General features: G+C 53.0%; 2 protein-coding genes across 2 annotated transcripts in view; both read right to left on the bottom strand.

Annotated features, from left to right (window-relative positions):
• The window catches only part of TIMP2 (TIMP metallopeptidase inhibitor 2), a 49,883-nt gene that overhangs the window by 23,716 nt on the left and 13,101 nt on the right, over positions 1 to 13,066 (bottom strand). The gene's annotated exons all lie outside the window — the stretch shown is intronic.
• Positions 3,602 to 5,333, bottom strand: CEP295NL (CEP295 N-terminal like; the record flags this gene model as incomplete). The annotated part of the gene is given in 4 exon segments (XM_061176276.1): positions 3,602 to 4,234; positions 4,236 to 4,736; positions 4,738 to 5,037; positions 5,040 to 5,333. Coding segments are annotated over 4 exon segments (1,728 nt in total), but the record flags the coding sequence as incomplete, so codon positions are not given.

Genomic DNA, 13,066 nt, shown 5'->3' with positions numbered 1-13,066 from the left:
GCTCCGCCATCAGCTCTCCATCATGTCTCCATCACGTGGAGGCAAGAAGCTGCCCGCATCTCATGGCCTGAAAGAGGGTCCCCTGCCCTCCACCCCAACTTGAAAAACCTATTTTCCCATTATTTTACATTTCTGAGATTCTGGATGTTCTCATACACACTACAACCTCGCACCTGGCTGGGCAGGGGAGGGGACAGGCATAAGGACCCTCAGAGCAGCACACATGGAACGCAGGGTCACATCCAAGCCGAGGGTGCCCACCGGCCCCTCCAGGGCTGGAGCAGTCACATTGTCGAGGGAGAACTTCTGTCCCTGCTTCCGAAGTGTCCTGGTCCTTGTCGGTCACTGCTGGCCCGCACCTGCCTGTGGACAGCGGACCTCGCAGCAGGCACCACCGGCGCCGTCTTCCGCCTGTGGATCCCTTGGGCAAACGGAGGGCCTGTCCACCAGCAGGCCGGCCACGGAGGCCTTCCCTAGTGGCTGCCGTCTGGGGAGGACTCACTGGCTGGGCTGCAAGGAAGTGACCTGACAACACAGAGTGAAACAGGAACACGGTAGCTGCCCCCGAAAGTGGGGGGATGAATCACAAAACCAGGGGAAAGTTCTAGAAGATACAGTTTCAGAGAGGAAGAGCCCATGAGGGAGGGAGGGAGGACGCGTGGGGAAGGCCGCTGGGGGAGGACCCTTTAGGAGGAGCCACCGTGTCGGGGTCCCCAATGGCCCCTGGCAGTACTGGGCGGAACCCTTCCAGGTGGCGCTGTCCCAGGGCCCTGGGCACCAGAGTCCAGTCATGTCAAAGTGACCGACAGGGAGTGAAGGCAGTGTCTTCTGGGATCCCAGCCCATCCCCTGGATACCACTGAGAGATGGAAGTTACTGGTGACATCTCCATCGGGAATCACTGGAGGGTCAGCTCTTTTTGCGGGCGGGCAGGCGGGGGTAGTCCTGGAGGGCTGTTTCATTACCCACGTCACTGACCTGGGGAAGGGGGTACCCTGGCCCGCCCCCCTTCAGCCTTCTGCAGGACAGGTGGGAAAGGGCAGGGTGTCTCATCCAGCTGCCAGGGGACAGTGTGGGAGTGACCGTCCAGGCAGAATTGAGTCACCCTCTGCCAGGTCTCACTGCCCAACCCCCACACCTACTTTTAGCTCAAGTGTGGCCAAGAAGGGACAATTCCTCACCTAGAACACACGGGCCACAAACACGACCTTTGAAAGTAGAAACAAAAATAAGGCACTTAAAGGCAGGCTTGCCCCTTCATTAGACTGCGGCTTCCAGCCCGAGTCACGAGGATCTCATTACTCAGTGTCTGGGTCCCATCGTGGCCACGGCTTTAAACCCAGTGATCCCACGGCAACCCCTCCACCCTCAGACCGAGGTGATCCAATAGCGACAGATGGGAGGTCCAGCTGAGCACCCACTAAAGGCCAGCGCCCCTCCCCGCAGGGAATCCTCATTTGGTCTGGGAGTGACAAAGCTCTCTTGGCCCCAGGACTTTTTTCTTATTCACGTTGGGCTCAGACCAAATTGTTGAGCAGCTCTGCAGCCCTGACCCATGGTATTCCGGAAGCAGGTGAGAGAAACGGGGCTGGGATCAAACATTTTCTCCACCTAAAATGGAAAAGCCACAGACAACGGAGACTCACATGATGGAGATGTGAGATTGTGGAAGGTTCCTCACTCAAGCTATTGATTTTAAAACAAAACTGAAAAACAAACAAACAAACAAAAAACACCTTGTGGGATGCCATTACTGCTCCATACAAATGGTCGCATTCAGGAAAAACAGTATAATATCAGGTCAACATTTTCTAGGGACAAAAAAAAAAAAAGGTGAAAATGGGAGGAAAAGGAGGGATGGGACCTTTCCCACACCTACATCCCAGCTGTGGTGTTCAAACATTCCCAAAGCACTTTTTGATGCCAGGCCTTTTGATCCAAATGCATTAGGGATGCAGTTCACTTTTTGGGAACTGGCACAAAACAGAAGCAGCTATGGAAAGAAGGCTCAGAGGGTCACATGCTATGACGCTGTGGCAAAAATGACACCTGCGTGTGACACGAATGAACTAACTATGCTGGGTCCAAAAACTCTTCCAAAAGACCACACATGATATAATATCCTTTTTATAGGGTTCAAGCAGAAGTAAAACTAAACAATACAGGTTGTGTTCGGGTTGTAGTGAAGTGCAGGGACAACTCCCAAGTTCAGCGCGCGTGTACGATACAGCTAAGGAGGAACAGCGTAGAGAAGAGGGAAGTAGCACAGAGATAAAGCTGGTTTTCAGCAAATATTCCAGATCTTGGGTTTGGGTGGTGGGCTCACAGTTGTTCATTATATTGTCTATATATGGACGGGCTGGGGTCGCGGCAGACCCTGCCTTCACTCTGTTGGTCACTTTGACATGGCTGGGCTATGATGCCAAACATACATAAGATAAAAAGGCCATTGATGGCCCAATGATGCCAACATATCATGAATGAAGAGGATTTATCCCACCCAGTGCATCTGAGGTCCTTGGGAGGGAGGGAGGGAGGGAGGGAACCTCTCCTTCATATGCTAAGTCCAGGGGTCAGTTAGCTCTGGCCCAAGGGCCAAAGCCTGCCTACCACCTATTTTTGTAAATAAAGTCTTACTGGAACTCGGTCACACCCATTCATTTATGTGTTGTCTGTGGCTGCCTTCCAGCTGCAAAAGCAGGCGTAGAGTAGTTGCCAGAGACCGTATAGCCAGTAAAGCCTAAAATGTTTACTATCGGCTCTTTGCAGAAAAGGTTTGTCCACCCCCATTCCAACCCCTAAGTATGCAACAGGCAGATAAAACCCCACCCAGTGTAGGGTCTCCACGACTGCCAAGGCTTTTGGGTCAGAGGTAAAGCTGGAGGGTAGGGAACCTACCAGACACCCTGGTTCCCCCACCACTGCCAGCCCCAGAAGGAGTCTATAGGGCTGAGTTGCTGGGAACCACTTCCCCTTTCTTTCTCTCTTTCCTCTTTCTTCCTCTTGCTTCCACCCCCTTCTTTCCCTCCCTCTCCCCCTCCTTTCTCCCTCCCTCCTAATATTAAAGTTATAAGAATGTTACTGATGTCCTATTAAATGATGTTGGTTTGAAAGACTAAAAGATTTTTGTTAAATCTCTCCATTAACGTCTCAGCCACTGGCTAAGCAACAAATGATGTATCTTTTGAAACTGTGCCCGTCTGACCTTGGATGCCCCTCAAAGTCCACTGTTTATTTCGCCAAAACATCTGAAGCACTTAAATGTACCTGGTGTTTCCACCTGTGCTGTGGCACGTGAAAACAGCCTCAGCTCCGGGACACACCTTCGTGCTACAATGGCCAGACCCCCCTAGCGCGCCCCACACGTTCGTGTTAAGGAGTCTTCCTGAACTGGACTTCGTTTTAAAGGCAAGATTGGCAATAAGTACGATTCCTGCAGAGGAATTCGCCCCAAAGGATGGAAGGATGACTGATGGCCCATTTTAAAGAGGCTACAGGTTTCTGAGCAGATGACGCAAATACAATCGCACAGACTTGGGTGCCAGTTCTGGCAGAACGCTCAGTTATCAGTGATGTATTTACCAGGGGCGGGACTCTCGTTTTTAACATATTTTCTGAAACTCTCACAAGCGTTTCCTGGTTTCTTCAAGAAACTGCTTGTGTAACTTGTTTTGCTCTAGAATTTGCTGTTGAAGGTCACGGATCATCTGACTGTGCCTGTCATCGCCGACGATGCTGGCCGAGGGGGAAGTGGGGCTGTGGTCATACCCTCCTTTCTTCTCCTGGTCTGGAGGGGAGTCAGGCTTCCGACGAGCCAGAGAAGCTGGCCTCTGTGCCCTCCTCCCATCTTCCAGCTCCGTCTGGAGGTCAGCCTCCAAGCTCATCTTGGGGTGTCTGATTTGCTTGAGTGAGTCCAGCTGCTTTGGTCTTCTCTGCTCTACCTGCATTTCCTGCTTCTGCCTTGATGCCGTCAAGCCACCTCTGTCTGCCTGTTCTTGCGGGTGAAGCTGAAGGGAGCCCTGCGCCAGCGCGTCCGGCTGGGGCGGCTCCTGTCTGGATTCAGGGCTGCACGAGAGCAGGTTCTCTTCATCGACAGACGTCCCTGCCTCGGGAGACCACGGTTTACTGTCATTCTTAACCACGCACTTGGCCATCCTATGGGATTTTTGGTTCTTGAGCTTGCTTGGTAACTTTTTCAAGCTGGTTCTGGACGGCGTCAGGTGGGCGTCCACCCCCCGCTGGACTCGCGGGCTCCCCGGTGGGCACCATGTCCATCTCTGCATCTCTTCCATTCCTCTTTCTCTGGCTCTCCCTTCTCCATGCCTGCGTCTCCTCAAAGCCCTGTTCTTCACTGGGGCTCTGATCCATCCCGGGCTTGAGATCCAGGTGCAAGTTCAGGTGTTTTTTCAGCTTCCGGTTGGTATCGAACAACCCTTCAGAGGCAAACTCCAGCTCTCCCTGCCACCTGCTCTTGTCACAGAGCTTTGCCAGCGGTCAGGCCCCCCTTCTGCAGGTCGAGCCGACTGGCCACAGCTGTTCCAGGTCGTCGGCTTTGCCCTCGGGGCTCTGATCCAAACAGTGGTTTTTCGGGCCTTGAAGACAAGCCGTTCGCTTCCCCAGCTGCCTCCTGCTGTCCTGGGCTGTTTCTGTCTCCCATTCCTCCAGGCATTTGATCTCCCCTACAGCAGCCAAGAGCTTTCCCAAGTTCTGTCCCTCTTCTCAGCCCAGGGTCAACGGGACGGTGGCCCCCGCCAGTCTTCGCTGAAGGCGCGTGTTTTCCTTTACTCCTCTCTGCTGGGCTCAGGGGGCGAGGACTCAGGCCCGTGGTTCTGGAGGCTCCCTGCCTCTCCTGGGTCACCGCTATTCTCCGGGACGTGGTGCACCAGGGCTGCCGTCGGACCAGCTCTTCCCTGTGTCCCTTCTCTTGCCGCACGGCCATTGTGTGCTTCCCCTCGGCCCTGGGCGACCCGGCGGCTCCTCGCTGGGTCGAGCCCTCTGAGTCAGGTTCATGGTCCTCGGCCAGTCTGCCCGCCACCGCCTCCCCCCCAACAGATGTGCTAAGTACAGCCTCTCCAGGCCTCGGACTCGCTGGTCTGGGGCCTTCTGCTGCTCTGCCTTCAGCTCCTCGGCCAAGCGCCGGGGCAGCCAGCTCTTCCACTGCCGGAGGTCCTGTCTTCTCCGCAGGGGCAGGTCTCCTCTCTCTCGGACGTGTAGCAATTTGTGCTTCTGCCTCAAAAGCAAGGCTTCGTCGTCGGGACTGGGGCTCCGCCGAGGGGCTCTCTCCACGTTTCCTTTCGTGTCGGGGCCCTTTGCAGACACGGCTTCGGAGAGAAGGCGGTGTGAACCAAGAGTGGAGGTTCAAGGGCACCAGGGCCGAGGAGCCACAGGTGCTACGGCCGTTTCACGGCCAGCCCACAGGGCAGGAAGATGCACAGCGCTGCCCGGAGCGTTCCGAGGACAGTGAGGCCCTGGAGCCAAGGCACATGGGGCTCTGAGTGCAGGACAGGCTGGGGGACGTGTCCCTCCAGATCACTCTCCTGACACCCGCCCACGAGGGCCTGTTCTCCGGCTCCCGATCTCTGTCTCACACGCCTTTAATGAGACTCGGCAGGGCAGCTGTTCTCAGTGGGGTGTGGTTTTGCTTCCCAGGGGGACATGTGGCCATGTCTGGAGACAGTTTTGGTTGTCACAACTGGAAGGAGGAGGGGTGCTGCAAAACGTCCTGAGATGCACAGGACGGCCCCACGACAAACAGGGACCAGGCTCCAAAGGTCAACAGTGCCGGGGTTAAGACCCCACCTTAGGAGACAAGTTGGGGTTCAGGTGGGGGTGATGCAAATGTCTGGCCCTCTGGAGGGAGCTACTTACAAATGAAAGGAGGAAGCGGTGAAGGAGGAGGAGCCTGCCAGGAAAGGGGTGTGTGTGTGTGTGGGGGGGAGGTGTGTGTGGGTGAGTGTGCTGACGTGCAGGTTTGTACTAGAATTCAGTGCAAACCAGAGAGGAGGTTAAGCTAGTGGTATTTCTTTTTTCACATCTCTTTGCCATCAGTCAGGGACACGTGCTCCACCAGGCCTTCCTAAAGAAGGTGCATTCACCCCAAAAAAGAGTATCACTTGCAGCTGATGTCAAAAACGGCCAGATTTGTGGGCTATGGGAGCTGCTTCCTAGGCACTGCAGTCTGTACGGAGCGCCCTCAACTGTGTGGGTATCCCTTCCCTTCTTTTATTTTAGGATGTGCGGAGCCAGGGTGAGCAATTTTAGCCCAAAGTAATGCTGGTCATCAGAAACACCACTGCATCAACGGAACAACTAATGTTAACTGCGTGGGCTGCCCTCCGCTTATCTTTTTTACAGTAACCGTTGAGGTAAGGAGTTATTAGCACCCCTGGTTCACGGGTGGGGAAACTGAGGCAGGGAGCAATTAAGAAACTTGACCCAAATCACACAGCTGGCAGGTGGCAGCTGCCCCTCGGGTAGACCATCTTGTCTTTGACCAATGGTCACATAGCCGCTGGCTCTTGGTAACTATGATGGTGCAGTTATACATGTGGAAATGTGGTTAACATCATATTCTACCAGTCTGCCAACCACCACGATGAGCAAGAGGAGAGAGAAAGAGAAAGCTGGGGCATTAAACACAATGGTTGAGATTTTCAACAAAAGTGCCACAGCAATTCAATGGGGGAAAAGTCATTTTTTTGTTCCTTTTCAACAAATGTTCCTGGGACAGTTGGATATCCACATGCAAAAAAGATGAATTTACACCCTTATCTCATCATATACAAAATTATATACCATATACAGAAATTAAAGTGATCATAGACCTTAAGGTAAGGTCTAAAACTATAGACGCTTGGAAGGAAACAGAACTGTATCTTCATGACTTCAGGTTAGGCAAAGATTCTTAGATACAACACCAAAAGCACAAGCAATACAAGAAATTGATAAGTGTGGCATCATCAGTATTAAAAACCTCTGCACTTCAAAAGACATCGTTAATAAGTGAAAACATAAGGACGGGAAGGAAATACCTGCAAACCACATATCCAACAAAAGACTTGAATCAGTTTGTATAAACAGCTCTTACAATAAGAAGAAGACAAACAATCCAATTTAAAAATGGGCAGGGACTTCCGTGGAGGTGCAGTGGTTAAGAATCCGCCTGCCAATGCAGGGGACACCGGTTCGAGCCCTGGTCCGGGAAGATCTCACATGCCGCGGAGCAACAAAGCCCGTGTGCCACAACTACTGAGCCCTCATGCTGCATTTACTGAAGCCCACGCGCCTAGAGCCCGTGCTCCACAGCAAGAGAAGCCACTGCAATGAGAAGCCCGCGCACCACAATGAAGAGTAGCCCCCGCTCAACAGAATCTAGAAAAAGCCCACGCACAGCAACGAAGACCCAATGCAGCCAAAAATAAATAAATAAATTTATAAAAATAGGCAAAAGGTTGAAATAAACACATCACCAAAGAAGATTTATGTATGGCTAATAAAGCCCATAAAAAGATGTTCAACACCAACACTCATCAGGGAAATGCAAAATGAAGATACCACTTCATACCCACTAGGATGGCTACAATGAAAAAGACAGGCAATGACAAGACTTGGTGAGGATGTGGGGACATCGGAACCCTCACATGCTGCTGGTGGGGATGCGAAAAGGCGCAGATGCTCTGGAAAACTGTTTGGAAGTTTTATAAGATGGTAAATGTAGATCTACCATATGACCCAGCAACTGTACTCCTAAGTATACGCCCAAGAGAAATGAAAGCATCTCCCCACAGCAAGAAATAGAAGTGCAGAAACTGAGTAACTGTCCCAGCTCACAGGGAGGAGCTGGGTTTGAATCTGGGTCCCAAATGTCAGAGATTGAGCTTTTCCCACCCCTGGGAATGGCCACAGGGGTGTCCAAACAGGTGAGGAGAGGGAGAGAGCTGTGAATGTCTCTTCATCTGTAGAGAATGGGGCAAACTGCACCCTGAGATCCAAGGTCTATTTTTGGGCCTGGAGCCACTGGCTCACACCCCATGTTAACTGGTGACAATGAGCAAACCCTGCACGAGGCTCTCCCACTCTGGAGGGCCCCCACCCACTCGGTCACCCGTTATATCCTGAGCCAGGCCCGCTGGGGTGGGTGCCCCAATGCTGCCCAGGTGGTTTTCCTGGAGACACGCAAATGGATGAAAACCTAAAACATTTGGATGGCGATCTTAGGAATAAAGCCCAGAAATTAGAGTCAGCTCCCTCGTTCAGGAACTGAAAACCCTGTACCAACCGGCAGATGCACCCTTGCCCTCTGCCCATGTCCCCAGCTGCCCCATGCCCTCACCTCCAAGCCCTTCCTTGCTCACTGACTTGGGACCAGAGTGTTCTGAGTGTCCGGGTTCTCTTGGGCCGTCTGATCTTGCTCTCCCGAAGCGGGACGGGCTGGCCTGTGCTGGCTGCCTTCAACCCCTCGGGAAGCCGCAGCCCTGTCCTTACAGAAGCTCCACTCAGAGCGGCAGATGGGAAGGACACTGGGCCCATTCTCCTCTCACCCTCTGCGTCCCCGTGCGTGGAGCCAGCCCGCGGCGGTCACCTGGGTAGTGGCTCAGATGACTGTTCAGCCGAGGCAGACCCTCTCCCAGGCCACCAGGAAGGGCCAGGCCCACAGCAGCCCTCCTGCCTTCTGATCCCTCAGTGGAGACTCCAGGGTACCCCAGGCCGATGAGGAAGAAAGGTGACCACGAAGGCGGCTGTGTGGCGCCCAAACCAGGGGCTCCAATGCCAGGTGGACCAGACTCCAGTCGAAGGGTCTCACTTGAGCCTGCTAACCAGGCTCCCTGTCACCACCCCCGTTCCACCCCACCCGACTCCTCCTCCCCAGCACTATGGCTACAGCCACTGTTCTAACTCGGCCACCTGTGTCACTTGAGCATCTGCAACGGGCCCTGTGCTGTGGGCACTAGCAAGTCCCCAAGCACAGCCAGAGGCCACCTGCCTCACGGGTTGCCTGAGCTGCTAGTTAAGACGCAGATTTTGGGGCCCCGCCCCAGACCGATCCCACCTCTGCCTCAGTGGCGAGGGGCCCAGAAATGTGCTCAGTTAACCATCTCACCAAAGTCGGTCGGGCGGTCCCTGGCCTACAGGCTTGGGAACATTCCAGCACTCAGGATCTGGCCCCCCTTCCCCAGCCGGGCATCCCAAATGCCCCTGACCCAGGTCCCACACCTTCACTGTGCTCATGTCTGTCCTTCTTCCTCAAACAGAACCCCCTCGTGCCACCCACCCACCTCTCCCCAGCCCTGTTCCGGTTCCTCCTCCCTGACAAGGCAGCCCCTGCTTTCCGCAGCAACAGGAAAATGCTCCTGTTTTTCTCCGGGGTCCACAGATTCAACGCCCCGGGGACACGGTTTAGCACATTTTCTTTGAAACATTTTAAAAAATAGATATAAAAGGGCTCCCAATTAGCTGGCATGGCCAGAGAGAACATTTCCGTATAAGTAAAGCTTACTCTTTCGTGTGTAAAGTGAAACATTTCTCCGTCTCCTGAGAGTACACAGAATAGATATAATTTGACCTTCTTAGAACTCTGGATTATCTTTAGGACTATAATACAGAGAATCCCTCAAGGGCTTTTAAGATATATAGGACCCCCACCAAAAAAACCATGTATATATATATACATATATATATATGACAGAGTTCCTCTAAACTAAATGACCCCAGAATATAATTTGGAGTTTTTAAGTGGACTTCTTATAGCTTCCTCCATAGTTTTAACTTTCTGTCTGTGTGTCTGACAGCACCCTATCCCCCTTTTCTCATACGGCCTCTAAACTGCTATGGACTGGGACCCACACAAAGCAGTGTCTTAAAAGTGTGTCTAGGGCTTCGCTGGTGGCGCAGTGGTTGAGAATCTGCCTGCCAATGCAGGGGACACGGGTTCGAGCCCTGGTCTGGGAAGATCCCACATACCGCAGAGCAACTAGGCCTGTGAGCCACAACTACTGAGCCTGCGCGTCTGGAGCCTGTGCTCCGCAACAAGAGAGGCCGCGACAGTGAGAGGCCCGCACACCGCGATGAAGAGTGGCCCCCGCTCGCCGCAACTAGAGAAAGCCCTCGCACAGAAACGAAGACCCAACACACCCATAAATAAAGAAAGAAAGAAATAAATTTATTTAAAAAAAAAAAAAAGTGTGTCTAAAGCAAGAAGAGTAGAGGCTGGGGCCCTGGTGGGCTTTCCATGAGTCAAGTACATGAGCGTCTGAATCCATGGCCATCAGCTCTGGATGCGATGTCCCCGGCACTCAATCACCCATAGGGAGATGGAAAACCAGCCGTGCTGCTGGAATGCAAGCCTTCAGCTCAGATTTTTCACAGGCTTGAACACCTGGTCAAATCTTACAAGGCCAAGCATACTGGGAAAACATCTACAACCCACACGTGGGTCCCCACATCCGACCCTGCAAGTGCCAAGTGGGAGAATGTAGCTCCGAAGGAGCAAAGCTGGAGACGAGAGGGTCTGAGCCGGCTGTGAGCTCAGAGTTGGCAGAGACCGTGGTCACCAAAAGAGCCAATGTGATCGTTACCTGTGTTGCTAGAAACGCCTAAAACAAGCAGGGTAATGGTCCAGCCCAGCCCATGCGCAGGTCAGACCTCACCCACCCTGTTCCCCCCACCACGGGACGCGTGAAGATCAAACGGGATGGCCTGCAAGTTTTAAAATCAAAATATAACTATCGAAATTTTTAGGGGGACTTCCCTGATGGTCCAGTGGTTAAGACTCCACGCTTCCAATCCCTGGTCGGGGAACTAAGATCCCGCATGCCACACGGTGCAGCAAAAAAAAAAGAAAGAAAAGAAATTATTAGGAAGTCACCTAATGAGAAATATACACTAAATGAGAACTACACTTTTACTAAATAAGGAGAAAATCTGAGTAAGGGAGAGGTATGTCTTCCCAGATATGGTTCAGAAAGGCAGGGAGTGGTTAAGGATGGGAAGAAGGGCCTCAGAGTTCAGGAGGAGAATGAAAAAACAAACAAGAACAGGTCATAGGAAGGAAAGTCCTAAGGAACCAAGAATGTTTGGTGGGAGGCCTGCAGGTGGTAGAAAAGTCTAGAACAGTGTACTCTGGTGGTTCAGAGTATTGACTGTGTGACCTAGCACAGGTTTCTTAACTCTGGGTGCCTCAGTCTCTGTTCATCTGTAAAACGGGGATAATAACGGCAACACCCATCATCTACACAGATGCTAGCGCTCATCACCATCAGAAACACCCACATGCTTGGCAAGCTGCTTGGGGAAGAGGGTGGTATTTACTGTGTGTGTCTCCAGATGCCTGGACCAGACCACCAAGAACACATTACAGGGAGGCAGAAATTGGCCCAGGTGGAAAGAAGCACTTTCTACAGGGCTGTCTTGAAATCACTGGGCTGACTTGGTAGGTAGTGAGACACCCATCACTGGAGGCATCCAAGCAAAGCCCAGACAAAACAAACATCAGAAACATTTTAAACTCCATTTCTCTGAGTTCTAGCCACTAGAAATACACTTTGTGACACCCAGTGTGCTGCCCAGAGCTTCCACTTTTGCTCACTTCCTGACTCTCCCTCAGTTAAGTTCCAGAGTAGTGGTTCATAAAGCCGGCTGGGTGTTAGACCAGCTGCATCAGAATCACCTGGTGGGGAGGTGACCATGGTAGACTATGAGTCCTGGCCAGGCCTTACCGCAGGTTTTTCCACCCGAATCCTGGGGTGGGGTTTGCGAATCTGTATGTTTAACCATCTCCCTGATGCACACTCAGGATAAGGACAAGGCTGAGATGGCTGGGCAGCCAGCCTCTAGGAGAACAAGCCCTTGTCATCTTGTCTCCGTCACCTCCCCGACCAGCTTCATTAAGACAGACATGAAGCACAGGCTCTTCCAAACTCACAGGAGACACCAGGCTAGCTGGGGGGCTGCTTACGGCTGATCCAACTGGCGCCTTACTAAATGTCTCTTGACGATGTCAACTGCTTTCCCTCCAACATTACTACTGCAGCTACCCCGCCTAGGTCAGGGGTCCCCAGTGCCAACAACTGTTGTTGTATGATGATCTCCCCCCTCAAAAAAACCACCACATTCACCCCCAACCCCATCCCACCAGCTTCCACTGCCCATCCTCCCTGATCCAACTGTATATGCAGAGCCCCGTGGTGCAAGGACTTTCAAATTAGCCTTTTGGACATGTGGCCTGGACACCCTTATTGGCCCACTTCCCAAGGCGCCCTCACCAAACCACTGGGCACAGAAAGAACTCCACCCTCACAATGGATAAGGGGGCGGGGACACAACAAGAACCTCGGCCCTGGGTGCTCTGCATGGGGTCTCTGGGGCCCACTGACCAAAGTTGGCTGGAATTGCAGCTCCCCACCTCCGCCAGCAGCCCAGCATCCGCCCCAGCTGGTGAACTCTGGCAGCCACTGCCACGGGAACAACAGAGCTGTTGTGCTCTGACATCAGAGCGGGGGTGAAGTCAGGGACGGTGACGAGCCAGCCAGAGGGCGAGCACCTGTCAGCACACCTGTTGTAGGTCCACCGATCACAAAGATTTGGCTCAAACAGCTGGGGTGATAAGCAGAGGGATGGCCACCTCGGGGGCACCGTGAAGATGCCTGACGTGCGCATGCTTTCAGTGTCTAAAGACAGTCTGGCAGGGAGAAAATCCCTCCTGTCCCAGCCTGGCAGCACGGTGACATTCCTCATCGGGGTGTCACTCTTCTGAGCTGTTGCACCTCAAGGTCAGGGCTTCCCGACAACGCTGGCCACCCCTCCTCCCACAGGGAGGGTGTCTGGTCCCACTCAGGTTGGGGACATTTGCCCCTCCAGGATCCACTGTTGAGCTGAGCCGACTGGAGGTGGGGGAAGGAATGCTGGCCTGGGGCCCCCATGTCACCCACCCGCCCACCCATCCACCCAAAATAAGAAATAGGACATGCCTGACCTCGTTTCTAGGGCTAAGGGCACCCTCCACAAATTTGACAATTGAGAAATTTAGTTTGGGGAACGTGATATTGGCCCCAAGATGTCAAAGCAACTGA

The sequence above is a fragment of the Eubalaena glacialis genome, chromosome 19 (assembly GCF_028564815.1).
Source record: "Eubalaena glacialis isolate mEubGla1 chromosome 19, mEubGla1.1.hap2.+ XY, whole genome shotgun sequence".
Lineage (NCBI taxonomy): Eukaryota > Metazoa > Chordata > Mammalia > Artiodactyla > Balaenidae > Eubalaena > Eubalaena glacialis.
Note: the sequence above shows the minus strand (reverse complement) of the source record. Positions and strands in the feature narration are given on the sequence as shown.